A 27,601-nucleotide genomic window follows, 5' to 3' on the forward strand; every position below is an offset into this window, starting at 1 on the left:
CCTCGGAGGCTGCCACGTGCAGCCCCGAGCACTCTCTCCCGAGCACTTCGGTGAGACCTTCGGGGAACCGAGTCCTCGGGGGCTGCCACGTGCAGCCCCGAGCACTCTCTCCCGAGCACTTCGGTGAGACCTTCGGGGAACCGAGTCCTCGGGGGCTACCACGTGCAGCCCCGAGCACTTCGGTGAGACCTTCGGGGAACCGAGTCCTCGGGGGCTGCCACGTGCAGCCCCGAGCACTCTCTCCCGAGCACTTGGCTGTTTGTATCATCGGGGGATTACAGTACTCGGGGGTAGGCGAGGACCCTTCCGAGTACTTCCTTCCCGGTACTTGGACTCTGCGGGTCATCGGGGAACTGGGGTGCTCGGAAACCAGAGGCGGCGGCCCCGAGCACCTTCTCCCGGGACTTAGCTTCTTCTTATCTTGCAGGGTGGACCTCGGGGGATGGTGACGCGTGGCGGATGGCCGGCCCGGTCTCGGGACTCAGGGACCCCTGGTTCCTGATACACCGATAGGATCTGTTGGAGATGGATTTCTAGTGCTACAGTAGACCGCAAAGTACTGTAGCACTAGAATTTGCAGGTTTGAGGACTCTGTTGGAGATGGCCTCACGATGGCGGCGGCATCGGCATCGCCCATGCAGCGCAGCGCAGCACCGATGGTTTCATTTAGGTTGAAAAGGTAGCGAGAGAACCCCAGCAACTAAAACCAGGACGTGCTCCAGATCGTCTCGAGAGAAGCACACACTTCTCATCGGTGAATACAGATCAGGACAGTGAACACTCGAGTGTCTCTGTGCACGATGTACACCACATGATATCAGCGAAAACTACTGGTGCGTCTTATTCTAGCACTCTTAACTAGTAGCTACTACTAGCACACGTGCAGTGGCGACTTTACATTGTAGTTTGGTGGTGCATATGCACCAGCACCACCCACGGTGAATCCAAATTTTGTTACTAACAGACTTCTATTTGAAAGTATCCAGATGTTGTCTGGAGAGAAGTGAATAGAGTTTCTTTACAATTTAAATAAATTTACAGCGGATTAGTTAAAAGCGGAGCCTTCGTATTTTTACGGATCTTTCAAAAAATAGAGACGGTTTAAATGTAAACTATGTCTAATGAGTTCTATCACAAATCAAATAAGGAGATATGTGTCTAAAAGTGTTCACTAGCATATTCATAAAGTACCTGCACTCACAAGTAGATCTAGTAGAAATCACAAATCAAAACAAGAACTCAAAAGTAAATAAACCGAAGTGGAGACATAAAGATTTATTTCACAAAAGTTTGGATTCACCACCGTGAATCTTATGTCTCCGTTGATAAACCTTCAATAAGTCGGGTCTCTTTCAATGGCTTTCCTCAATCTACTAGCTTGATCTTTTCCCTCGCGGATACGAGATAGACCTTCACAAACTTTCTCGCGGCTCACCACAAGTATAGGAGCTCACCGGGCGACGCTTAGTCATCTAAGAGGCTTCACCTACAAAGAGTAACAAATGCTTGACGAATTGCTTGACGAAGTCCACAAGTGCTCAAGGATGGATCACTCTCTATTGTGCTCCCAAACACCAATCTCTCAACCTAACTCTCACAAATCACGCATATACCTCACAAAGAGAGGTTGAGAAGAGCTCTACAACTTTTGCCTTAGTTATGGACGTGTGGAACACCAGCACTAGCATTAGTCGTTATAGTCAGAAATGTGTGGAGTCTACGTAAAAATTTACGGGCATTTTGAACTTTAACACAACTAGCCGTTGTTTCAAAAACACTAGTTGTAAGACCTGAAATTTATGAACCCTCCGTAAAAATACAGACTATCTGCAAAAAGGTGCGGACACTCCACAGCTTAACAAAACAGCCTAGTTTACCGTAGTAAAAATACCGTACTTTTTGCTACGAACTTCGATTTTGATGATTTTGAACTATATAGAAAGCTTATTCGGATGACTAACCATCCCAACCAAAAATAAGCGCTAAGACCACTAGGTGCAAGTGTTGTGACATATATTTCTCTCAAGTTAGTACTTGCGTTTGGTTAGTTTGAGCACCGAGACTTGTCAAACCACTCTATGTCACATTCTTCTTGATAGAGCGGCATACCTATACTCCAGGTTGAATATGATATCTATTTTAACTTCTTGAGCTCGATCAACTTCAACTTGCCATTTTTTTTCAATTTCACTTCACTTCTTTTCATCCTTTTCTTGTATTTTCTTTTTGAGCACATCATCCTTGAACTTGTAATTTGGGATTCTTAAACACATATGATTAAGAATCAACTTGACATCCTCAAGCCATCTTAAACCTTATTATTCAACAACGATTTGATGCTTGACAATATATGATTTCTTATGGCCTTGACCGGTCCCTTGACATTAGGCCAATACTTGCTATTTCTCCATCGCATGGGTCCCTCGGTGTCAAGCCCTTTGCTTACCCTTCTCCACTCGCATGTTCCTTCGTAGCCAAGTCATTTGCCACTTCTTCACAATCTTGCCATCTTGAGTCATATATAGCCTCACGTCAATAATATGCATTCATTGAATTCTATTTCTGTAATAACATAATCTTTGCTTGAAGATTTGCTTTTATATCAATCTTGTAACCAAACAAGCTTTCATGTTGACTTTTCCCTGAATTGCTAATCCCTTGATTAACTTTCTTCTTTCTTGATTATGAATGGTTTCTTCTTTCTTGATTAAGATACCATTCATGTAACCAAACAACTTATCATTGCAATTCCCTTTGATTTATCATTGCTCTTGATCACATATCTCTTCATCATCAATATGCACTTATGTATTCTATTTCTTCAACTGAATCTTTATTTCAATATCTTTCTTCATATTGATATTGTGACGAAGCAAGCTTCCATATAAACTCTTCTTGATCAACTAAGCATTTGATCACTTGTCTTCTGTCTTGATCAAGATACCAATTTTGTGACTAAGCAATCTCTCAACTAAATCTTCCTTAATTTACAATGCTCTTAAAATACTAAGCCTTTGATCACATTTCTTCTTAGTGTTGCAATCTTGATCAAGCTTTATGCACTTTTAATTTTCCTTTGATTATGCAAGCAAACAACCAATGGAACCATACAATTGCACTTGCATCCTTGTCTCTTTTGCCCTTTTTAATCTTTGCTCGTCATTTTTTTACTATTGCATACTTCATATGACATGAACTTGACTTTGTCATTTGAAAGTAAAAACTTATTCAAGCTTAATAAACCTATTAGTCATTTAATTGTTTTGTCATTCAACTACCAAAACCCACTAGGAAGCCTAGATGCACTTTCACTATTTACCATATATCACTTTGAAATTGCATCGTATGATATGCAGTGAATTACATGCGTTGCTCGATATGCAGTGAATTACACCACCACCGCTAGCTTTGCCAATGCACACATGACATCATCTGATACATGCACTCGGCCTGTCTATAACTCTAGCAGATCCATCTGAAACGAGGCAACACCATCATGACCATGCCGTGAGTGACACATATTGGGCGAATTCAGGGTGTCGGCGTGTCGCAGCTCTGCGTCCACACACCGCTAGTAGGCATCAAGATTGTTGACGTCAAAAGTTGGCACGCCAAACACACTACGCATCTCGTGTGCAAATTGAACCGAAGCTCTCATGAAAAAAAATGGAAGTTCCGGTCTAAGTGCTCAACGGACAGCACCGTTACCGTGGCACCACGCCGCTAGGCCTTCGTCATCACCCACACTCAGGAAATACCCTGTTAGAGCATATATGGTCGGTGGCTTGTCCTTGGCCATAGAGATCAAGAGCGAGAAGCAAAGTAGGATGAAAAAGCGAATTAGGGTAAAAGGGATAAAAGAGAGATAAAAGTAATTTGGATTGATTCGATTGTATGTTGGTCATCTTCAATCGGCCGTGACCCTTCATATTTATAGGGAGAGATAGTCTTGTCCCGTCTTGAATCAGAATATATCAAAACTCACATTCAAATCCGACTCTACCTCTTTCTAAAATCTCGAATCCAACTTGAACCAGAAGTTCCGATTCTTGATCGGAAGTTATGGTCATGCCTCAATATCTGACCCCCCCCCCCCCAGAATGAGGTTCTTGGTTTGAACTAAAATAATTAACCCAGAAGTTCTGACCCAAAACTGGATGTTCCAATATAAACTCCAGTGAGAACAAATTTCTAAACACCGAACCATCCAGTGCTAAAAAAACCGAATGTTCCGACTTGTTGAATTTTTTAGCTTCGAAATTTTTCACACTATATCAATTTCAGTCATCAACACATGCTCCCTATTTTTTAGTAAAGCTTGCTTACTAAAAACATCGTTTCACCTTTCTTAGGGCAATGATAAAGACAACAACCATGAATGCCCTTAGGACGATGGTGGCTAATACATTGGCCATTCATATATGTCGTCTTCACCCATCAAGCATTCGATTTTTTGAAGGTAATTTAAAAGCTAAATTAATATCCATATCTTCGGTTGGCGAAGCATCATTATCATACACCGATAAATCACCATAATCAATCAATTCTTCATCTTCCTTGTCATCTTGCATTGGCGCCGATGTTGTTGTTAGTGAGGAGGCTGTTGTAGGAGTTTTTATGGCATCCTACTTTGGTTTCCACACTTGTTTTGTAGGTTGCATATGCTTAACTTCATTAAAAGTACCATCCCGTAATTTTTAGCTTGTTGTTCCATCAATTCTTGCTTACGAAGCTGCTACAATCTTCTCATTTTTGTGCGAGACAAGCCGGAGGACACCACCTAGACTGTAGATATTTAGAAAGCGGCTTTTTGCTACTTGCTTCATGATTATTAGCATTTGGAATAACATGGACAACATTAGGTACATTTTTAGACTTGACCGGTTTATTGCTAATAACAATCGATCTTTTACCAAGCTCTTCGGCCACTACTTTCATTGATCCAATCCCAATAATATCAGCAACAGTGGTCCTCTTTTTATAAACATTAGAATCTAAAATTTGAATAGAAAATCCACCCTCCTTGACCTGGTATAATTTCTTTACATATTTAGCATGTTGAACATCACTATACCGATCTTTATGCCCTAATCAGTCATGTACAGAATGTGATATTCTATCAAATATCGGCCTTTGTGGTGTTATCCATACTAGATGAAAATAATTTAATTGCATAGGAGGATGTGGTATTCACATACCGTTATAGCCCCATGTTGGGCAAGAAGGAAAATACATTGGAGGAGGCGCCTATGGCCATGCTGCTGCCGGCCCAAGTGGTGGATAGACATTAGTGGCATGGCCTTCTTCTGGTTGATGATGATCGTGCACTCCTTGTCTTGAAGGTGGTCTTAGTCTTTGAGCTCCACTTGACCGATTCTTATGTGCTTGGATGACCTTGTCTCTCTCATACTTGGACAAAAGTTATTTGAAAGTGGGCTTAAATCTCTCAACCTTGTATCGTTTCTTTGCTTCATTGACCTTTCATTTGCCAACCTCTAGGCCTTTTGGCTTGATCATTCTTGGCTTAATATTCACATGTCCCCCGACGACTGAAGTGTTCACCATATTCTTGATCAATTTCTTACCTTCGAGAGTCTTTTCAGGTAGCACCTCCGTTAACAAGTCTTTGTTCTCACCCAAAGGTATAGCCATGTCTTCCCCAATGATTACATTTTTTCCTTTAGTTGTTTCGGCTTAAGTTGGTCGAATTAAGATACTCTTGTCTTGGAGATCAACCATAGTAATCGGGAACGATTGAAGTTTCACTTGCATCTTCGAAAATTTCAATTGTCCATCATTAATCGCCAATTAAATCTATCGACGAAAAATATTGCAATTATTAGTAGCATGAGGATAAGAATTATGCCACTTACAATAAGCTTATCTCTTCAATTCATCTAATAGAAGAATTACATGACCATAAGGCAACTTAATTTGTTTTTCTTGTAGCAAGTAATCAAATATTCTATCGCACTTTGCTACATCGAAAGTAAATTCAATCTTCTCTTGCCGATTTTTAGGAGGCATTAGCTTAAGAGAAGGGCAAATACATAGTTTAGACTTAGAAGACCTAGTTTATTTGGCCACACAAATATCAACATCACCATCATCCAAATTTTCAGATTCATATCCAAACATGTAAACATTAGAACAATCCTCTCTCACTCTATCATTTGATTTATGAAAATTTCTAACATCTTTAGCCTAACTTTCTTGAGACAAATATTTTTTAAAACTTGCTAACATCTAAGAAATCATGATTCCCTACTTTTTCTTTTAAATGAGAAAGCAAACCAGAATAAGCTAGGACAACCAAGTCTCTATCAGAAATTGTCAAATTAAAATATCGGTTTCTTGTATCTCTAAACCGTCGAATATAATCAGCAACTGACTCATTGTATTTTTGTCTAACCGATGCTAAATGTGACAATCTAAGCTCAGTATCCCCAATATAAAAATACTCATGAATTTTTTTTCTCTAGTTGAAACCATGTGTGAATAGCATTAGGTGTCAAAGAAGTAAAACCAGGTAAATGCAGGCCAGACAATGATAAAGAAAACAACCTCAATTTTAATGCATTGCTAGTACTAGTTTCATCACATTACAAAATAAATTGGGCAACATGCTCTAAAGTGGTTCTACCATCATCCCCAATAAATTTAATAAACTTAAGCACTCTAAACCCTTTAGGATACTAAATTATATCATAATAATTAGGATATGATGTTTGATAAATATGTGCTCTACCTTTAGATTCTACCTAAAAATGTTCCTTCAAAAAACTAGCAATTTTTTTTTCTAGTGCTTTCATGCCTCATAGGTTGCTCGGCCATGAGTCGAGTAGGAATCGTATTAGTTTGTTGTTGTTGCCCAAAAGAATAAGATTGTGGCACATCATAAGATTGTGGCACTATAGTCTGTATATATGGAGTACTATGTGAAAGCATATTGAAATAAGTTTTCGACAATGGACCATAAGGGATGTCAGAGTCTTATGGGGGTATAGGGTTGTACTATATACTACGGTATTATATGAAGCTACCGATATATTTGCTAAAATTTCATTAACTTGGCTGTTGTGGTTGGCTACATGTGAAACCAAGTTAGTAATACTAGATGTAGTGTTTGGCAATGGAAAAACAAATATTGTGACCTTCGGTTTAATGGTATCTGGTGGAGTAAGCGGGGGTGTCACAGCATTGACCGAACCCACAACATTAGTTCAGCTATGAATTTGTTTCATCGGTATGTCTTGTGGTATAGACATAGTTGGTATAAATTTTGCCGATGAACCAAAAGTACCTTACTGAATTTTACTATCATTGTTAGAGGTTTAAGCACTAGCATCATATGATAGATGTTGTTTTAGTGTGTCCTTAATACTTCGCATCTCGAGAATTATAGATTTAAAATGGCTATCTAGTGATTGATCAAAACCTTTAGCTAATGCATCAAATTTGTTTACCATAACATCACCTACTTGCCAATCAATCATCAAAGCAACTTTCTCTTCGGTAAGAGATGTGTTACTTACAGTGAAAGTAACTTTAGGCCTTTGATCGGCAGGGATAAAGAATCTTCTTTCTTAAACACACCTTGCCGAGTTTTCACATAGTGCGAGAGCAACCGTTGCAAACGTTGTTCCAAGCCGGTTTCGATTGCCAAACATGTTTCTTCCAACAACTCGTCGTAGGATGCCATAGTGATGTTGTCTTTGTTAATTTTTGAAGTAGACATACCTAGGGTTTTAGAATTTGGTCAAGAGTTAGTTAAAAAAAAACTTCGTCCCCAGCGAAATCACTAAAAAGTGTGTTGATGTGAAAAGTTATCACGCCAAACACATTGAGCATCTTATGTGCAAATCGAACTGAAGCTCCTATGAAAAAACCGGAATTTCTAGCCTCCCGATCAGAAGTTTCGGTCTGAGTGCTCAGCAAAAAAACACCATCGCCGTGGCACCGCGCCGCTGGGCTTTCGTCGTCACCCATGCTCAGGAGAGACCCCATCAGAGTGTAGATGGCTGGCGGTTTATCCTTGACCGTAGAGATCAAGAAAGAGGAGCAAAGTAGGTTGGAAAAGCGAATTAAGGTAGAAGGGATAAAAGAGAGATAAAAGTATATTTGAATTGATTTGATTGGATGTTGATCATCTTCAATCGGTTATAGCCCTTCATATTTATAGAGAGGGATAGCCTTGAACCGTCTTGAATCAGAGTTTATCAAAACTCCCATTAAAATTCGACTCTATTTCTTTCTAAAATCTTAGATCCAACTCGAACCGAAAGTTCCTATTCCCGATCGAAAGTTCTAGTCATATCCAATCTCCCCCCTCTCCCGAAATGAGGTTCTTAGTTTGAACTAAATAATTAACCCGAAAGTTCCAACCTAATACTAGATATTGCGATATAAACTCCAGTAATAATAAATTTCTAAACATCGGACCATCCAGTACTTATAAAAACCGATATTAAAATTGGATGTGTCAACTTGTAGAATTTTTCAGCTTAAAAATTCTTCACACTATATTAATTTGTGTCATCAACAAAAATCAAATGCAGGGAGGCCAGAACTTGGGCAGAAATCTCATGAAAACATATCCAGCCATTGTGTGCAAGTTTACAATAAAAAAAAGGCAAATCAGGATGATCTTGACCTGTGATGCATGTGTTCGATCAAATCAAGCTCAAGCAGGAGCAGATCTCCGCGCGCAGAGGAAGAAGTTGCGAGAGCACCTTCTCCTCGGACCTCAAACCTGACCAGAAGCATATCACTCGCAAATTAGAACAAAATTTATAACTTGGAACGCCAACGTGGAAGGCCACATCGGACCATGGACTCGAATGACGGGTCTGATAGCTGAGGCTGAAATCGAGGGGAAGTTTGATTATACATAATAAAGTTGATCAGTGTTTCGATAATATATTCAAAACTAATCATTTTTTATCATAGGTCTCACATGATCTAGTTTATAACAAAATTTTATAAGAGACGAAAAGTTCTGCCAAAATTTTCCTCGGCAATGGCTTTTCCCTCCATCCAAGGCAAGTATCGAACCGGCTTCACTCCCGCCCGTCTCATTTGCCTTCCCTGTTCTAACTTACCATGCCGGCCCAAGCCCATGGCGCCCCATTTATCTGTGACCCATTCGACGGCCACCGCACCAAGCCCAGAAAACCTAGTTAGTGCTACCGCGGGCCGCTCGGCTAAGAGTGTATTTGGTTGGGAGATGAAGTGGTATGTAATAGGTTTGTCTTTGTTTTTAATATAATAATTTGTTTTAGCTAGATGACATAAACCTATTTTTTATTTGGTCGAAGAGACGAGTGGATAGGAACGAGAATAATCAACTAATTATATTTTTTTATTTTAAAATAATAATCATTAATAATACACTAATTAATATACATTAACATATATTAATGTTACTCTGGCCATAATCATTACTAATTAACAATAAAATATGCTGATTAACATTAATCATACTCTAATTAGCTCATTAATTATCACTAATTAGCATATTAACCCTTACAAATTCTAATCTTATAATAATATATACTAATAAGTAATACAAACATACTAATATCACTAATTGTTTTACTAATAACTATAATTAGAAAATATAAATAGCTTTATCCCACCGATTTGAAGTGATAGCTTCATTCAACATATTAAGAGAATATTATATAGGAGGAATGATCATATCACCACTATCTCTGAAAAAAAACAAATATCACCCTCTTCCATCGCATCATATCCCTCCTATCTCTGAACCAAACACACGTTAAGTAGACACCTCCCGATTTTTTAAATAATATTATTTTATACGGATATTTCAAAAATAATACATGTATTATTTTTGAAATATCCGTATAAAATAATATTATTTAAACAAACTCGATACCTCCCCGTCCTCTGTTGGCTCAGTCGAGTTCCTCCTCCTGGCGAGCCTTCGAGAGTTGGGGATCCTCCAAGCCTCGCCGGCAGCGACGTCCAGAGATGGCGGCGAATCAGCCGCCGCCGTCGTCCGCCTCCGCGCCCGCGGCGGGACTCTCCCTGAAGGAGTACCTCAAGCGGTACCAGTCCGGACCCGCCGCGGACGGCGACCAGAAGAAGGCCAAGAAGAAGACGAAGAAAAAGCCCAAGCCCTCCGCCGGGGGAGGCGGGGTGCTCATCGTCGACGAGGACCCTGTGTGGCAGAAGCCCGTGCAGGTCGAGGACGACGAGCCCGCGTCGTCCGGTACGCTGCCTCTGAGCCCCCAAACCCTAATCTGCAGTGCTAGTTCTGTTTAGATTGGTGTTGAACTTGACTGGGATTGGATTTGTGGTTACAGGTGACGATAGGCCTCTCGTGGACGAGGACATTGAGGTCAAGCGGATGCGTCGCCTGGAAGCGATACGCGCGGCGCGGCCGTACAATGCCATCGCGGAGGACGGCAGTGGGTGGGTCACCGTGGCCGCCCCTGAGGAGCAGAGTGGCGGGTCCACCCGTCAGCGCAGGAACGACACGCCATCACCGGAGCGGGGCGCCGGGAGGAAGGACCTTTCTCCTCCGCGGCGTAGACAGCGGCGCGACATGCCCTCACCGGACCGGGGAGATGATGATGGCGAGGATCTTTCGCCACCGAGGCAGAGGCAAAAGCGCCGAGACACACCATCGCCAAAGGGCAATGATATAGCAGAGCAGGATGATTTGTCACCACCACGGAAGTCTAGGCGGCAAGAAGATCCCTCACCTCCAAGGAGGCGTGCTCGTCATGACTCTGAGAAGCTCCAAAACCTCTTGCCACGCCCAAGGCGCATGAGGCATGACTCAGAGGAGCCTCAAGACCTCTCTCCACTACGTCGAAGAGCACGGCATGACTCCGAGGAGCCCAAAGATCTCTCTCCACCACGTCGAAGAGCTCGGCATGACTCTGAGGAGCCCAAAGACCTCTCTCCACCACGTCGAAGAGCACGGCATGACTCCGAGGAGCCCAAAGACCTCTCTCCACCACGTCGAAGAGCACGGCATGATTCGGAGGAGCCCAAAGACCTCTCATCACCACGGAGGAGGAAGCACCAAAACTCTTCCGAGCTGGATGATCTGTCACCTCCAAGAAGGCAAAATTTTGGACGGAGTCTGGAGGATGGGGACATGTCACCACCAAGGAAGGGTCGAAAATTTGCATCTGATGATTTATCTCCTCCGCGTAAGGAGAGGGACCTTTCCCCCCCTAGGAAAGGTAGAAAGGAAGGAGCTCCAAATGAGGTGAGGAGAGCTGGATTGATGACAGCAGAGGAAGTTAAAGAGGACATCAGAAAGATTAAGGAGGATGAGAAACTCAAGTGAGTGGCACTTCACATCTTGGGATAAAGATGCTTTACCCACTGGCTTAGATTTGTAATATGTTCATTTGTCATTTTGTTATTAGGTTTGCAGCACAGGATCCCTCGTTGGTTGGGAAAGGGGCAAAGGCAGTATTCCGAGACAAGGAAGGTACGGCATATGCAGTATACAGTTATACTCTGCTGTTTTGGTTATTTTTATGCGCTATTTACACATATAGTCATGCTAGTTTCCTGTGCTAACATTGCTTTGTGATGTTTTTCAGGAAGAAGGATAAGTGAAGAAGAGATGCGCAAGGCAAAAGAACCTAAGAAGCCGAAGGTAGATATATGTTCTTCTTGAATTTCTATTTTCTAGTCATCTGTGTATTATCTGCTGAAATGTTCTGTGGCACATGGAGATTCAAATGTGCTTCTAGCAGTACAGTGTACATAATGGGAACATGTTTTTCTGCTATTATTTATCCTGAGCCCTGCCATTGTGTAAAGTAGGACATATTTGTTGCAAATTCTGTGGAAAATGAATTCTGTCACGAAAATTTTCTTTCCTACTGCTGTTAGCACCTGAAGTGCAATGTTTTCTAAGCACAAATGTTCTGTATGAGAGAGGATGTACAATATGACTACTACCTGCCTGGAACACCCATCCAATTGATAGAAACAAAAAAGGAGCCAAATATGATAGGATATCGAATTAGTGACCTATCAATGTATTGTAAAGTTATGAAATGTCAACAGCTACTCCCCCCCAACCCCCCCCCCCCCCCCCCAGAACCAGAAGTGGTTATGGTCTGAAAAAAAACTCAAAGCCTATTTATTTCTGGTTACCTTCTCTTATACTAGTTGTAACTATCTCTAACCAAAACCACATTCCTTTTATTGTACCGAGTTTGGTCTTTATGGTTTTCTTGGCTGAAGGATTGAGGTATTATCATAAGAAACAGGAAGAATTCTTCATAGATACGAAATTAAGTGATTTTCTTGTTTACTTTTTTTTCCTATTCTTTTATGGACACTCCACCATAATGCAATCTAGTGATACAAATCCTAGCAGGACATCTATTGAAGATAAGAGAAAGTCTTTGGACATCTGTTGCTTTTAGCTAACCAATGTTCTACTTGTTGGCAGGAAATACATATAGAATGGGGTAAAGGGTTGGTGCAGAAGCGAGAAGCTGAAGCTAGATTACAAGAGCTTGAAGCTGAGAAGAGTAAGCCATTTGCAAGAACAAGGTACTTGGCATATGGTGCCTATCTGTGTTTTCTCAATTTTTTGTCCAATTGAACGTGAAGCTATGTAAAGTTCCCTTGCAAGAATTTGACATTGAGCTCATTCTGCTTGTAGGGATGACCCTGAGCTTGATACCATGCTAAAGAACACAATCCGATGGGGTGATCCTATGGCTCATCTTGTCAAGGTAACTGCCGCTTTTGATTTGGTGTGGCTTGGTTGAACCTGTCAAACTATTTCTTCTGGCTAATGGCTGATATGTGTGCTAATGCATTGCAGCGGAAAGATCCAGAATTTCTTCTGGAAGACTTGGGAGACGATGAAAAGATGAAAGAATCTGGGTTCATAGTTCCCCAAAATATACCTAGTCACAGCTGGATGAAACGTGGAGTGGATCCTCCTCCAAACCGTTATGGCATAAAACCTGGTCGTCATTGGGACGGAGTGGATCGCAGCAATGGTATGTACCTTACAATTTCACTATCAATTTTATCATATAACCTCATGTACCTTGTAAGTGGCAAAAGGAGATTAATCGGGTTTGAATTTTGTGATATGAACACCTTCCTGCTTAGGGTAATCTAGTACGTCTGCAGGGTAGTGTCACTAAAACGGAGTACGACTGTAGTTTGGGCTTCACATTACACTTCTGTTAGCCTTTTTTAATATTTCTTTTAAGAGACTGGCGTTTCCTGGTTGCATTTGTAGATTAGTCATCTTACATACAACGATAGGAGAAAGATCATCACTTTAACCTGCCCAACAGCTAGTAGTCATTTTTTTCCAGAACGGGTTAACTCCGAATTTCATTACACAAAGGCAACGAAATTACAACCAGTCTGCTCCGGACCAAAACATGTACAGCAAAACGATCTAAGGATGAAGTTAGGACGATCACTAATACTAACACAGCACCGAGGTCTGCCGGCTAACAGCTAGTAGTCATGTTGCCATGTTTCTGTTATGCTCACGTAATTCACCTATTCATTCACTTGCATATCTGTGGTCATATGAATGGACTTGCTTGTATGATAATATCCACTGGCTTTTGCTGACCTTGGCAGACTATGTCATCAACTAGCCACATAAGAAACATGTGGTTTTGAGGTTAACACAGAATCTGTAAAGTTGTCAACAGTGCGAATGTCAGTGCAGAAGTAACAAGTTCTTAATTTGAGAGCTCTTTACAGTCATTAGCAGAATATTAAATTTCAAGCAATATATGTTTGTCCTTATGAGTTATTTAAAACCTGCTTGTGCAGGAGAAGAGGAATTCTGAAAACACTTGCAAACATTTTTCCTTGGTCTGTCATAATCACCCACTTTCACTACGCTGAGTCTGGTGTTAATATGGATTTGCACAGCATATCTTGTGTGTATTTTCGTATTATTGACCTTCTGGCCAATTGTGTTCCCAGTGGATTTGAAGTTTGTCCTGCATTTTATGTTATGTTCAACCACTGTGCATTTTATGCAACCACTGTGCCATGAACCTGGCAGCTAGTGCTAAATCCATTCCCATTTGTTTCCAGGATTCGAGAAGGACATGTTTAAGCTAAAGAACGAGAAGCAAGCAACGGAGCAAGAAGCCTATCTTTGGTCTGTCTCAGATATGTGAGCCCAGCTGCTGTTCCAAGAAATGAATTATGCAAGGACTACAGTATTCTCGAAGGAAGCAACACTCCTTAAACGATTCTTTCACAAAATGTCACCGGTGATGTGCTCGAGTAGCTCGATAGCTTGCTTGAAAGCCCAATGAAATAGCACTTTTGTTATGTATTTGTTGAAATCTACCAGTCATTCTCTTTGCATCCTTCACATTTTGTAATATAGGCGAATATATCCTAGGGCTGCAATCGTCTTTGTTATCGGACTGCACTATTACATGAAACAGGAGTTCCATTTTTTTATTTCAAATAAAGTTGATAGGTGGTGAGCAGATAGTAGTAGGAGATATCCTGGTTAACTTCCATAATGGCCTATTTCTTCATGTACTGAATCGGCGTGAACAGCTTCAAGTTTTCTAAGATTTGCTCGCTGAATTAGCAGTTGTCTTAGCAAGCATGCTGCCATCAATGTATTAGTAATTTTGAATTTGTTTTTGCACTGAAATGAACGGAAACAAACAAGTAATGTATGTACTCCTAAACTGCATGATACCACCAATGGCAGTGTCAAGTTCAAATTCAAATTCAGTCGTGTGAGTAAAAGTTAACAAGTTTTTCAGCCACTACATTTTACATGATCAAAACGGGCTCGGAACAATTCATCGTTGCTGTAGAAGATATTTGTATCCAGGAGTCTGAAAAATAATATCAGCAAACCGCAACTGAACTCCCTTGTGCTAGAGACTCACCATCTTCGGGTCTCCACAGTTTAACTCCCTTTCGGCCAGTTTTCTCCCAACATGCATCTCGCAACTTCAGCAACCATATCATGGCATCAACTTTATCCGCTCTCACATCCAAACACATCGTCCACCAAGTTCTGCTCTTGTTTTTTTTCTTCCATCTCAAGACATTTTCTTGTGACCAAAAGTCCAACATATTTGAACAACCTAGTTGCTTGATCTTAAAGGTATATCGCTCTTATAGTTTATAGTAGTCGGACATGTACCAATATTAGGATGTGTCTCACATGATAATGATAATGAGAAATACAACGTCCAACCAACGGAGTAATCCAAAATCAAGATTATAAATTCTTATCAATTTTGCTGTTGATATATAGATATTTGACTTATACGATAGGGGAAACTAATTTTGAGACGTCATGAAAAATACACCTTCCTTCAGTTGACAACGATAACAATCCGATCTAAATCAGACAACCATCCTCTTTTCTTCAACATCTAGCCCGTAACACTATTCTTCTTCTCCAATATGCCTTCGCGACACGACCCCTCGCCCCACTAGCCTGCACCAATTTTCGACGGCGTCTCCATCGCATTCTTCACTAATCCATTCAATTTCAAGCTCACTGCCCTGGCACCAGCTCAACCAACAGTCTTTTGCCGTCCATGGCCGACAACGCCTCCGCACCTCCACCACTGTTGAGGCTGCTTACTCTCCGAGCATCTCTCTAAATCTGAAGAGCACTAAAAATCTAAAAGTCATCTTTCCTAACCCTACAGTGGTTGTGAACCAATAAATACAGCAATTTTCAGTCAACTGTGTGACAAGAAATAGTATATGATATATCCTGTTTTAACTCGTTCAAAAAAAATACTATCCCGTTTTAACCGCGTAACTAACCGCTTTCCTTCAAGTCCCAATTCGAGTAAAAAAAACCATTCGACGCGGCCAGCCACGTCAGATGGTGCCTGTAGCCCAAACAAAGTCGACGCCAGCGCATTGTCGTTGGAGCTCGCGGGCTGCTGAGGCAAACGGAGAAGGGGGAACGCGACGCGAGCTAGAGCGGTGCCGGATCGAATCCCCGCCGCCGAGGAATCGAGGATGGTGAACGCGTTCTTCGTGTTTTGCGGGTGCGTGGACCAGGCGAGCGTGGGGGTGGTGGAGAAGTGGGGACGCTTCCTCCGCCTCGCCGAGCCGGGCCTACACTACTTCAACCCCTTCGCCGGCGAGTGCGTCGCGGGAACCCTCACCACCCGCGTCCAATCCCTCGACGTCAGCGTCGAGACGAAGACCAAGGTGGGTTCCCATCTGTTATCCTAGGAGGATTTCTAGCTCACTTCTTCCTGATCGTCTAGTCCGCTTGTCTGTGTTAGATTAGATTGATCCAGTGCGGGGGTTTAGACATACAGCCCCATCTCTGCTAGGTGAAGAATCCCCCCCCCCCCCACCGTGTTCGGTCCCGATCAGTTCTCTCGATGATAGATTTGTAAACTAATGAGTTTGTCGGGGCCATACGAGATTGCATCGTGCTTGGATTGGGAATTGGGATGCTAGTTTTGGTTGCAGAATCTGGGATACGGTCAGCACTCTTTGTAAGCTTATTGCAGAAAGGAAGGGAATTGGAATTGCGTTATATGATTTATGGGGTCGTGGTAGCCTGTAGGTTAATGTGGGATATTGGAAGAACATTGTTGGTCGACATTACTCGAGCAGTGAACTTCGGATTTCTATGTTGTCAAATTGGGTTAGCCGTGGAGTAAGCCTTTTCATGCTTTGTTTGGCAGCATGGCCGTAGCCACACTATTAATCACATAATTCAACCATATGATGGGCCAACTGTTAACCTTTTCCCTGCAGGATAATGTCTTCGTTCAGCTGATCTGCACAATCCAATATCGAGTTGTCAAGGAAAATGCTGATGACGCGTTCTATGAGCTGCAGAATCCTCAACAGCAAATTCAGGCCTATGTCTTTGATGGTAAATTATTATTACTGAAATTTGTTATTTCCTATACTGTTTCTTTCAAGCCTAAGCGGACACTTCCTTCTTTTTCTTTCCTTCTGAAAATTAGTGGTTCGCGCCCTAGTTCCAAGAATAAATCTGGATGATCTTTTTGAGCAAAAGAATGATGTGGCAAAAGCTGTACTTGAGGAGCTTGAAAAGGTAATCCATAGCCCTTTTTTTAGTGGGAGTATGGGATTGGTTCGAATTCTTAATTCTGCACACATATAACTGCAGTGATACTTTTTATCATTTTTTTCTCGTTTTGCTTGTTTACATGTATTGCTCACTTTCAAGGCACATCGTTTCATGGATTTAAATCATTCTGCCGAGACTTTACGTAGCAATCTGTTTTAGACCTCTGCGGCATAATTGTTACGATGCCCCTATGTATATGCTTGCAGTTGGGCTTTTGGTCCAGTACATTCTAAACATGATATTTTGTTGCCCCATGTGTATTCTTACAGTTAGGCTTTTGGTTCGATCCTTTCTTTTCAATACTGGTTTCTAATTAAAAAAGGGATAATTCCATAATACTCTTTGATGGTTGTATCACAAGAGATACTGATGATGTATTGTATGTGGTGAGTAGGCCACAGTAATACAGTAGCTGCAATGATTCTCTCTCAGAAAGATAACATGCTGTTTCTTGGTGGTGATTGATATTTTCTTTCATATAAAATCGTAACCTTCTCTGGTTTATAAAGTGTAATCTGTTGCTTACCCTATGTTTGTTTGGTAATGTCCAGTTTGTCCTCGAAACATTCTTTCCTCTGCATTACTGGCAGTATTAAGTAGTTTCTGATTATACCGTCTCTTGAGAGAATAATCCAGTGTTCTATTTTTTCCTGTATGCCTGCAGGCTGCCACATACTGCTGTTCTCTGTCTTCCCTGTCAATTAAATAAATTCTCGCTGTTTTCCAGGTGATGGCAGATTATGGTTACAGCATTAAGAACATTCTCATGGTTGATATCATTCCTGATGCTGCTGTTCGCAAAGCAATGAACGATATAAATGCAGGTATTATCCCGTTATTATACATGTGGAGTACTGCTTAGAGCTTGGTAAATGTTTATTAAATTCCGAATTGTTTTTCTTGAGGTTAAAAATTGTTACTGTTTTTACTATGCTCGTATTGTTTTGCTGCTTCTTTTATATATATATGCTTCCCTTTAATTTTCATCTAATATTTTGAATAGCAGCATCTGGGCTTTAGTAGCACTTTGCGTCATTTGCATTTATGCTCACATGACCTGCCAACTTCTATCACAGCCCAAAGGCTTCAGCTTGCAAGTGTCTACAAAGGAGAAGCAGAGAAGATTCTTATGGTGAAGAAAGCGGAAGCAGAAGCAGAGGCAAAATACCTTTCTGGTGTTGGCATTGCCAAGCAGCGGCAGGCGATAACTGATGGCCTCCGAGAGAACATCCTGAACTTCTCGCACTCAGTGTCAGGCACCAGCGCGAAAGAAGTCATGGATCTGATCATGATCACGCAGTACTTTGACACCATCAAAGAACTCGGGGATAGCTCGAAGAACACCACGGTGTTTATACCTCACGGCCCAGGCCATGTGAAAGATATCAGCGAGCAAATCCGGAACGGCATGATGCAAGCATCAAGCAGCAATGTGTAAATCACTGTTCTCGGCAGTCCACGGATGGAGACGCGTCATCTCGAGCTGATCTGTTTACATTAGATTGTTAGGGCCTTAGGGGTGAATAATGAGTGCTAGGCTATTGTTTGCGCATCTGGTCATAAAACTAGTGTGGTTGAATTTTTGTATTACATAAAGCTTATCGTGATTTAATTTGTTTCAAACGGTGATTATCTTCTTTTCGTTCTAACTGCACACGTGGATGTGCAGTCAGAACGAAAAGAAGATAAACACCACTTAAAACAAATTAAATCTCTAATATATAAAATATGAGTTGGTTTTCATGTCCCTTCTTTTCCTACTCCACTCGTATCTAAGAAAACCTTTTAAAATTTGAATAAATTAATCACTTTTACTGTCCACCTTTGTTCTCTAGTTTTGTTGTCTCGTTAACAACTACGAATATATGACATATTTTACTAATAAAAATAAAAAAATTAAGAGAAAAAATAACAGATAACTTTATCCTTCTTTTTCAAATACAATTTAAAATAAAAGTACGGTATAGCTCCTAATATATTTGTTTGCCGATGTTCTTATAACATATCCACACCTTCATATATTAAATTTATATTTAATATTAATACATTTAATATCTATATTTTTATTACAACGCATAAACACCAGCTAGTTGCAGGTATTTTCATTGGGAACAGTTCAAAATCCCTGCGAATAAATCCCGTTGCGGCAGCAACCTTTGCCGGAGATGCAACTAAGCGGCAGCGAGAGTGACACAGACCGCGGCACGCTCCCCCCCGTCCCACCTCCTCCCACGTCGTGCGCCCATGGCCTCCTCCTCCTGCGTTGCCTCGCCCTCGCCTCCTCTCCCCGCGGGAATCGCGGCGGGCCCCACGCCTCGCCTCCCCACCCCGCGCGCACCCACTGCGCTCGTCGCCATTCCCGCCCGGCTAAATCAGGATATAGAGTGAGGGAGCGAGAAGTGGAGGTGGAGGCGGTGGCTGTGGTGGTTTGGGCTTCGTCGATCGGATCGAGTCGTCGTTGGCGGTGGAGAGATGTCGACGGACTTCGGCGCCCCGGCGGATGACCCCAAGGTCTTCCGCAACGTCTGCCGCGACCGTACGCACACACGCTTCTGAATTAAATTAACCCTCATCCTTATAGTGGCCTTAGCGTGATCCTTCAGCAGATGCTTACCTCCCCCAATTTCTCTCTTGTTTTCCGCAGGGATACTGAAGGACTTGCTGAAGCCGGACAAGGACAAGGAGACCAAAAGCTCATGGAAGGTATCCTCGATAATTTGTACGGCTTGCGTTATGCATACTCTGTGTGCTTACTGCTTAATGTGTTTAGTTTCGTACTTTTTCGTTTCTTTTTAAAAAATGTACTTCAAATGCATACATTTGAGCCTGCATTGTGGAGTGTATGATTTTGTTGGGATGAGAATCCTTTCCACATTCGTTTCACATCGCTGTTGAATTTTTTTGTGCAACGTGTAATTGTGTATGAATGATCCTACCCCCCACAGTGCATCTTGATGCATGTTGTGATGGAAGGACCTTCATCAGTTTAAGCCCTATTAATTGGTCGCGTTGTCGGGAGTGAGAGGGGAAATAATTTTGTGATTTTCATTGTTGTGTTTGCAGGTTCTTATAATGGACAAATTTACGGTGAAGATCATGGCTTATGCTTGCAAGATGGCTGAAATTACCGACGCGGGGATTTCATGTAAGTTGCCCAAACCAGGATATATGATCATTTAGCAGAAAACATATGGGTTGTGATTATCATGTTCATATGACCACATTTACTCGGAAGACACCTTTTCAAAGGTCTCCTTTTCGGCCAATAACACTTCAGAAAATCTGACCGTTTTGACTTATCTTAAAGCAAGATACTTAAGTAAGCTTATTGCCGTATCCTACAGTGGTAGAAGATCTGTTCAAGAGAAGGGAGCCGATGCCTTCAATGGATGCAATCTACTTTCTGCAGCCACTGAAAGAGAAGTAATGTTCAATTGCCATTGACCTTTTCTTTTGTCTTTCTGAGTGTAATGTTTCCCTAGGTAATACTTAATTTGTAACTTCTATACATCTCAATCTTAAACAGCAGTGATTTATTTTCTGTTTCGCATAACATTAGCTTTTGCTGGTTTTTAAATAATAAATACCTATGTGGTCAAAGCTGTGCTCCATGGCACCATCTAATTTTCCACGTAGCCAATTCCATAAGTTATATGTCATCTTGAATCCTCTTTACTGATTCATACATTTTACATTCTGCAGTGTCATAATGCTTCTGTCCGACATGTCTGGGAGATGTCCACTGTACAGGAAGTATGTTGAATTGTCATTTCAATTGTAGCTAGAATTTCAGTTCCAGAAGCTTCAGACATAATTAATTTTGACTAACCCATTGATGATTTCACTTCAAACACTAGGGCATACATATACTTTAGTTCACCAGTTCCTAAAGAGCTGGTGTCTTACATAAAAAATGACAGCAGTGTAATTCCACGCATTGGTGCACTAAGAGAGGCAAGTTATTTTGCAATGTATCTTTCATTGCTTCGATCTTTGGCAGAAGTTCTTCTAATGCTGTGATTCTGTTAATTGCAGATGAATTTGGAATTCTTTGCTATTGACATGCAGGTATTCAGCCTTCGATCTATTATCATTTCAATGCATTCTGAGACTAATCTTTGAGTTCTGCCTCCTCTTTTGTTGATCGCTGCCTCAGAAAGTACCACGTGTTGATTTGTTACATTCTTTTCTTTTGTCTGTGTCAAGTATGAATGTTCAACAAAAAATTGTAGCATAGGCTTGTGACCATTATGTGGAGCAAGTGAAGGCTGAGATTGAATGAACTAACGTTGTCTGAAACTTTGTTAGACATTTTAGAGCTTCTGCATCTGCCCTAAGAATGAAATTTAAATGGTTTATTTTTTAACTAAAATGGTTTCTAGCATGGTGAAAATATTCATGATTTTCTTGAAACTGAATGCATAGCAAATTATTTTTGCTAGACATGCTGGGTGTTTACTTTGATTTTTGCATGTCATCGTGTCCTGCTCTTTAATTTGATGTTAGGTGTTTACTTTTTTATTTGATTTTCGAAATCTAAGAATGACGATTACTTTACTGATAACTTTGTGTCATATATGCAGGGCTTCGTAACTGACCATGATATGGCGCTGAGTGACTTATATGGTGCAAATGAACATAATTCAAAAAAGTTCAATGATACTGTAAGCATGATGGCTACTCGTATTGCGACAACATTTGCTTCGTTGAAGGTAGTTACTGAACTTCATTTGCTATGTTCTATCCATGCCCACTGCTAATTAGTGGAAGAATTTCAAGATTTTATGCTAAGGTGTTAAGCTAGGGTGGCACTTTAATTAAAGTCAAAGCCGTATATCATTAAAATTCAGCATATCATTGTTCACGGTTAGTTTTCCTACTTGTCGTTTGAATCCTTGCTGATGAACATGGTACCTAGTGGGATGCTGCCATTATGATGTATGCTCATTTTTTTTTTAAAAAAGAACTTGATTGCATCTGCATGTTTTTGCTTGCCAATTTTTGCATTAGACTGTACTTGGGTGGGTCACCTCTTGTGTTGGATCATTACATGCCAAAAGTGTCAACCCAGAACCCCCTGTCCTGTAATGAATTTACGCACACACAATATAGGATACAACTCTAACTATTGATGCCAGCAGTTCTGAACCAGCAAGACGTTTAGCCTTTTCTGGCCTTATGCTATTAATGAAGTGTAGCCTTATTGTTCCCTTTTTGGTTGAACACGAAATCTGATTTGAGTATTTTGCAGGAATTTCCATGTGTGCGGTATCGTGCCCCAAAAGGCGGAGATGCATCTGTGACAACTAAATTTGACCTAGTTCCAAAATGGCTTGCTACTGCCGTTTGGGATATTGTGTCAAAATATAAATCAACTATTCCTGAATTTCCCCATAAAGAGACGTGTGAACTGCTCATTGTCGACAGGCCTATAGATCAGGTACTAAAGCATAACCTGAATGCTAAAAACCGTTCAATGATTTGTTTATTTTAAAATACGACAAGGAATTTCAAGATATTCCGTACAGCTTACAACAATTTCATATGACTGCAAAGATAGCACCTGTTATTCACGAATGGACCTATGATGCAATGTGCCATGATCTACTCGAAATGGATGGCAACAAATACATATATGAGGTAATAGTAATACCATACTATTTATGAGCTACATGTTCTCTTCATTTTCCTTATTCCTGGAATTACTTTCTGTTGGAAGGTATCAAAGATGGGTTTAGAACCTGAAAAGAAGGAGGCTTTGTTGGAGGATCATGATCCTCTCTGGCTTGAGCTTCGCCATGCTCACATAGCTGATGTGAGTTGTGTGTCTTATACTGGTGTTCTGATTGCTTAAGTACATTTTGTTCTATTATTTCTAACATTAATTAAAATGCCAGGCTAGTGAGAGGCTGTATGAAAAGATGAATAACTTTGTTGCAAAGAATAAAGCAGCGCAACTACATTCAAGGTGCATCATCTTTCTGGATTTTGAAAATGCAACCGCAAATGTTTTAATGCTCGGTGTATCTCAGTACAATATTCTAGACGAATGCCTGTGTATTATTGACTGTTGGTGCTATTACAGTTATACTGTTGATGGGAGTCATATTATGTCTCACCTTTCGAATACCCCTGGTGCTGGATATTTATCTGTGGCATAACTATCTAAGTTCAAATGTGATTTGATATGTATATTACTAGTATATAACATTCTTTTTGAACAACTGATTTAATTTGGATATGAAATGCAACTCTGTAAGACAAGTATGGTACTGAAATACTTATAGTTCGAATTAAACCATAGCCTTAGTTTGTATTTTGATATAAGTTTCTGATTGGTGTAGTATTTGATGGTGATTGCAGATCACAGAATGCACTATCTTTCTAAATTCCTTCATAATAAATGCTTGTGATGTTTCCATTTTCAACTAGAGATGGTGGTGAAATCTCAACAAGGGATCTGCAGAAAATTGTTCAAGCTTTGCCACAATACAGTGATCAAGTGGAGAAATTGACACTCCATATAGAGGTAGATGATTGTTATCATAGAGTATCTGTCCTATATACTTTATGTTCCTATGTTTATTTTTTTAATCTTTACAAGGCGTAAGTTACTGTTTCCTTATATTTGTAAGCTTATCAGAACTGTCATACATACAAATGCGATAATTAAAATCTTAAATTACAGTTAAAATGTATTACGTTATGGTAAATAGTTTATAAAGGGACACAAAAACATGGTTCATAGCTCACAAAATAGATTAATCAAAGGACTATATTGCAGACTCCAGTAGGTAAATACATTATTCGGCAATGTCAAAAATGTCATCATCATTCATTGTACCTTACTTTTGAACGAGATCCTTTTGATACATTTTATCTCGAATTTCAAAATCATTATAATTTCTAATACTTTTGATTGGTCTCTTGTTCAGATTGCAGGAAAAATTAACAGGTTCATCAGGGAGTACGGGCTCCGTGACATTGGGCAGCTGGAGCAGGATCTAGTTTTTGGAGACGCAGGAGCGAAGGAGGTGATCAGCATCCTCAGGTCAAAGCAGGTTTGTTCAGAAAGAGAGAAACGAAACAAAAGGCTTGCTGATAAGTCCTATCAGTTTGATTTTGTTCTTTGTTTGACATGCTTGTTCTATTATAAAGGATATGAGTCCAGAAAACAAACTGAGGTTGCTGATCATATATGCAATTGTTTATCCAGAGAAGTTTGAAGGTGACAAAGGGGAAAAGTTGATGCAGGTATGCACATCAAGTTTTTAATTGCTTATGAGAAGTACAATCACATCAATAATGCAGGCCTCCTTCCAGATGCAAAACATACACCTATAGAGGAAGTAAACCACTGCTTGCCCTAATTATGAGATTGGAAGTATCAGGTGTACTAAGGGGACTAGATATTTAGCAGGTGCATCGTATGATCTAGTTGATAAATCTTACAAATTCTCATATGCCTCTTTAGGATTAGTATTATCTGTCAATACAAAAGGAACTTGTGCTTAAAATTAACCTGCGATGATTTGCATTATGGATGACAGATAAGCTCATAACGCACTTATTGATTGCTTATGACAAATATAAGCCTATCCTGGGCCATGGTAGGGCTTAAATAGACTTTAAGCTTCAAAATGCAATACGGAAGACTTCATGTAAGCTAGTGCTCATTCTGTCATTCAGATAATTGACTAGGAATACATGGAAAACATTGTATCTAAATCTTTGTTCCTACAATTTCATGTTATGTAATTGATTCTATAGCTATGTGACATTGGTGAGCTAATTTATTGACTTGCAGCTAGCGAAACTGCCACATGATAATATGAATGTAATAAACTGTTTAAGATACTTGGGAGGTTCAGATACAAAAAAGACATCACGGACTGGCGCTTTCTCTCTCAAATTTGATGCCCAAAAGGTAAAGTCATGATTTTTTTTTTCTGTACAGAGGTGAATCCATGACTTTGGTTGAAAAAAAACTTCTAGAATATTCCCTTGTACTAACATCTTTGCACTTGTTTATACCAGAAGAAAAATGCTGCCAGGACAGAACGGCAGGATGGGGAGGAAACATGGGCATTATCACGTTTTTTCCCACTTATTGAGGCACGTGATAGAACTAATACTGCTGAACCTCCCTTGTCTTCAACAAACATCTCTGTGGGAAGAAAAGATTTTGGGTATTGGTGACACATGTTCATTTAACTAATACTTGTTTTGTTAACAGGAACTGATTGAGAAACTGAGCAAAGGTGAATTACCTCTAAATGAATACCCATCTATGAGTGAACCAAGTTCTACTGCTCAAGGAGCTACGCAAACTGCATCAACGGCACGACCAGCACAAACTCCGCAGCCAATGTCTATGAGATCACGGCGGACCCCAACATGGGCCAAGTCTCGAAACTCCGATGATTCTCAATCAAGGTAGTGATCAAAGATAGTAGTTTTCTATTTGAAGTACAGCACCTACTTTGATCAGCTTCATGCTTTAGCTGCTTTTTTCTTACCATGATTAATTGGATTGGCAGTGATTCTTCAGTCTTGAGACACCCATCAGGTGACTTCAAGAGGCTCGGCAACCGAATTTTCGTCTTCATGATTGGTGGAGCCACTAGATCTGAAGTACGTTCTTTGCTGCAAAATATTAAATCCCACTCTTGTTCTGCATATATACTTATCAGTTTCGTACTTCTATGGATCAGTTGCGCACGGTCCACAAGCTTACAATGAAACTGAAGCGCGAAATAGTCCTGGGATCTTCTAGCATCGATGACCCTCCACAGTTTATTTCGGTAATAACTTGATTTGTCTGAAGGTTTCCCGTTACCATTTTGATATAGTACAAGATAGATTCATAGCCCGGTGAAGTTCAGCCCGTAAGCTCATGCATTGACTTTACAAGTGCAGAAGCTGAAGGCGATAGGTGGTGCCAAAGACGTCTAGTTTTCATGCCGACAGATGGAACAAATTCTCACCTTGTAGTATCCAATATTAGGTAGATTCCCATCCTCTTCATCCCTATGAGCAGTTCTACTCGTATGCTTTTGCATCTTACAGCAAACACATTTCGCCTATGAACAGCTCTACGTTTCATCTGGAGGATGTTGTCAGTTGGCACCTACGGCTGACCGTCGAGCAGATCACAAATTTTTCTTGTTTCTTTATCGAGGAAATGAGCTGAGGGTATCAGAATGTAAAATAAGAGACGTGCATACAACATTTTGTACGCATTTGTTTTCGTTGTTGGCATATAGAATTAATAGAAGAATTGTTAGGGTGACTTTGAGAAAAATGTCAGGGCCTCTTGATTTGGTATGGAACTGCTGTGAGCTGCAAAAGAAGGAAACAAGTTCCCAGTTTCGACTTTCGAGTAACGCCACTGCAAAAGTACAGAACCAAATGTACTCGCCGTGGTCGCGTGTATATTCGTGCTGACATCGGACTGACCATGTACCGATTCAAGTACGGATTGGTGCAGGAGTGAGATAATGCTGGACTCCACGGAGTCCGAAACGGAAGGAGATTTTCTCGTGACTGCTGACACATGAATCAACTCTTAGTAGCTCGAAGTGTTATTGCTAGCAACGAACGAAATCATCTCATATAATTACGTCAGAGAAACCGCTTGCATCTGAAACCGTCTGGCGGCATATATAGATAGCCAAAGATGTACTGTATTGGTCTCTCGTCAGCTACCTATAGGACGAAAGAAAACAAAGAGGTCAATCTCGAGACATGGCGACGTCGACAAGCCAGCCGCCGGTGCCGTGCCTCGGATGAGAAGAACTAATTATTTACATACCAGAGGTAGCACCTTCAATGATAATCTGAGTCTCTGCTCAGACGCAGATTTACACCATGAAAGGAAAGATTAGCAAACAGGGGCGAGGGGTTAACAGATGCAATTTACAACAATATGTTGCCTGTTCTGAAAACTGCGGAGCTTGGCGGTGCCGACGATGCCATCAGACGTGCTGGCGAGAAGAGGAAATGGTGCCCCTTTGTGCCAATTGGGTCCATACTAGTATATGCCCCTCGAAGTTTGCAATGTTGCAGTGGATGAGGGAGGGACGCCATTTACGAATACGATGGAATCGCTAGGAGTCTTTGAGGAATCGTGGGCAGAAGCGGCAGACGAGGTGAGGCCTGAGATTATCTTGTGGTCAAGGGATCATTTAAGAATTTACCACTCTAAAAATTGGTAGATTTAGGACTCCTCACTCTATCTTATTGATGGACGGGACCTCTATGTCTATGATAGGGTGGTTCTCTTGGAGATAAACTTTTTTATTTCATATTTCTTAAATCGAAAAGTTAAAAAAATATACGTTCGTTCTTAAAAACGGATAGCAGGGGTTTAGATGTACGGTTTTTCAAAACGAACATCTATTTTTACAATTTTTCAATTTAAGAAATATAATAATAAAAAATCTCTCCAGAATCAGATCGATGGGCCAGAAATCGGCAGTTCTTTGAGTT

At 40.7% G+C, this 27,601-nt stretch overlaps 3 protein-coding genes across 3 annotated transcripts; all 3 read left to right on the forward strand.

The window, feature by feature from the left end:
* The first annotated feature begins 9,906 nt into the window (after positions 1 to 9,906).
* Positions 9,907 to 14,668, forward strand: LOC133930906 (uncharacterized). Its single transcript, XM_062377681.1, has 8 exons — positions 9,907 to 10,237; positions 10,332 to 11,325; positions 11,412 to 11,476; positions 11,592 to 11,647; positions 12,455 to 12,558; positions 12,671 to 12,743; positions 12,836 to 13,016; positions 14,089 to 14,668. Exons 1-8 carry the CDS (start codon positions 9,997 to 9,999, stop codon positions 14,172 to 14,174), a joined length of 1,800 nt encoding a protein of 599 aa, XP_062233665.1. The 5' UTR covers positions 9,907 to 9,996; the 3' UTR covers positions 14,175 to 14,668.
* Positions 14,669 to 15,878: 1,210 nt separating this feature from the next.
* Positions 15,879 to 18,858, forward strand: LOC133930910 (hypersensitive-induced response protein 4-like). The gene is made up of 5 exons (XM_062377684.1): positions 15,879 to 16,206; positions 16,768 to 16,888; positions 16,983 to 17,074; positions 17,838 to 17,934; positions 18,187 to 18,858. Exons 1-5 carry the CDS (start codon positions 16,012 to 16,014, stop codon positions 18,546 to 18,548), a joined length of 867 nt encoding a protein of 288 aa, XP_062233668.1. The 5' UTR covers positions 15,879 to 16,011; the 3' UTR covers positions 18,549 to 18,858.
* A 113-nt stretch (positions 18,859 to 18,971) lies between these two features.
* LOC133930908 (probable protein transport Sec1b) lies at positions 18,972 to 26,445 on the forward strand. Its single transcript, XM_062377683.1, has 22 exons — positions 18,972 to 19,646; positions 19,755 to 19,813; positions 20,174 to 20,255; positions 20,455 to 20,533; positions 20,813 to 20,863; positions 20,968 to 21,064; positions 21,146 to 21,178; positions 21,694 to 21,822; positions 22,362 to 22,550; positions 22,667 to 22,750; positions 22,830 to 22,925; positions 23,008 to 23,078; positions 23,543 to 23,639; positions 24,046 to 24,171; positions 24,269 to 24,364; positions 24,918 to 25,037; positions 25,148 to 25,225; positions 25,347 to 25,546; positions 25,651 to 25,744; positions 25,825 to 25,914; positions 26,030 to 26,117; positions 26,204 to 26,445. Exons 1-21 carry the CDS (start codon positions 19,583 to 19,585, stop codon positions 26,063 to 26,065), a joined length of 1,971 nt encoding a protein of 656 aa, XP_062233667.1. The 5' UTR covers positions 18,972 to 19,582; the 3' UTR covers positions 26,066 to 26,117; positions 26,204 to 26,445.
* Positions 26,446 to 27,601: the final 1,156 nt, after the last annotated feature.

Source organism: Phragmites australis, chromosome 10, assembly GCF_958298935.1.
Source record: "Phragmites australis chromosome 10, lpPhrAust1.1, whole genome shotgun sequence".
Lineage (NCBI taxonomy): Eukaryota > Viridiplantae > Streptophyta > Magnoliopsida > Poales > Poaceae > Phragmites > Phragmites australis.

What these genes read in the sequence shown, in the direction of transcription:
- LOC133930906 (XM_062377681.1), top strand. Translation starts at nt 9,997, where the DNA reads ATGGCGGCGAATCAGCCGCCGCCGTCGTCCGCCTCCGCGCCCGCGGCG. An exon ending in CGACGAGCCCGCGTCGTCCG is followed by an intron (nt 10,238 to 10,331) that starts GTACGCTGCCTC and finishes TTGTGGTTACAG; the next exon opens with GTGACGATAGGCCTCTCGTG. An exon ending in AAGGAGGATGAGAAACTCAA is followed by an intron (nt 11,326 to 11,411) that starts GTGAGTGGCACT and finishes TTTTGTTATTAG; the next exon opens with GTTTGCAGCACAGGATCCCT.
- LOC133930910 (XM_062377684.1), top strand. Translation starts at nt 16,012, where the DNA reads ATGGTGAACGCGTTCTTCGTGTTTTGCGGGTGCGTGGACCAGGCGAGC. An exon ending in GCGTCGAGACGAAGACCAAG is followed by an intron (nt 16,207 to 16,767) that starts GTGGGTTCCCAT and finishes TTTTCCCTGCAG; the next exon opens with GATAATGTCTTCGTTCAGCT. An exon ending in TACTTGAGGAGCTTGAAAAG is followed by an intron (nt 17,075 to 17,837) that starts GTAATCCATAGC and finishes GCTGTTTTCCAG; the next exon opens with GTGATGGCAGATTATGGTTA.
- LOC133930908 (XM_062377683.1), top strand. Translation starts at nt 19,583, where the DNA reads ATGTCGACGGACTTCGGCGCCCCGGCGGATGACCCCAAGGTCTTCCGC. An exon ending in GCATTGGTGCACTAAGAGAG is followed by an intron (nt 21,065 to 21,145) that starts GCAAGTTATTTT and finishes TGTTAATTGCAG; the next exon opens with ATGAATTTGGAATTCTTTGC. An exon ending in GCATCCTCAGGTCAAAGCAG is followed by an intron (nt 24,172 to 24,268) that starts GTTTGTTCAGAA and finishes TCTATTATAAAG; the next exon opens with GATATGAGTCCAGAAAACAA.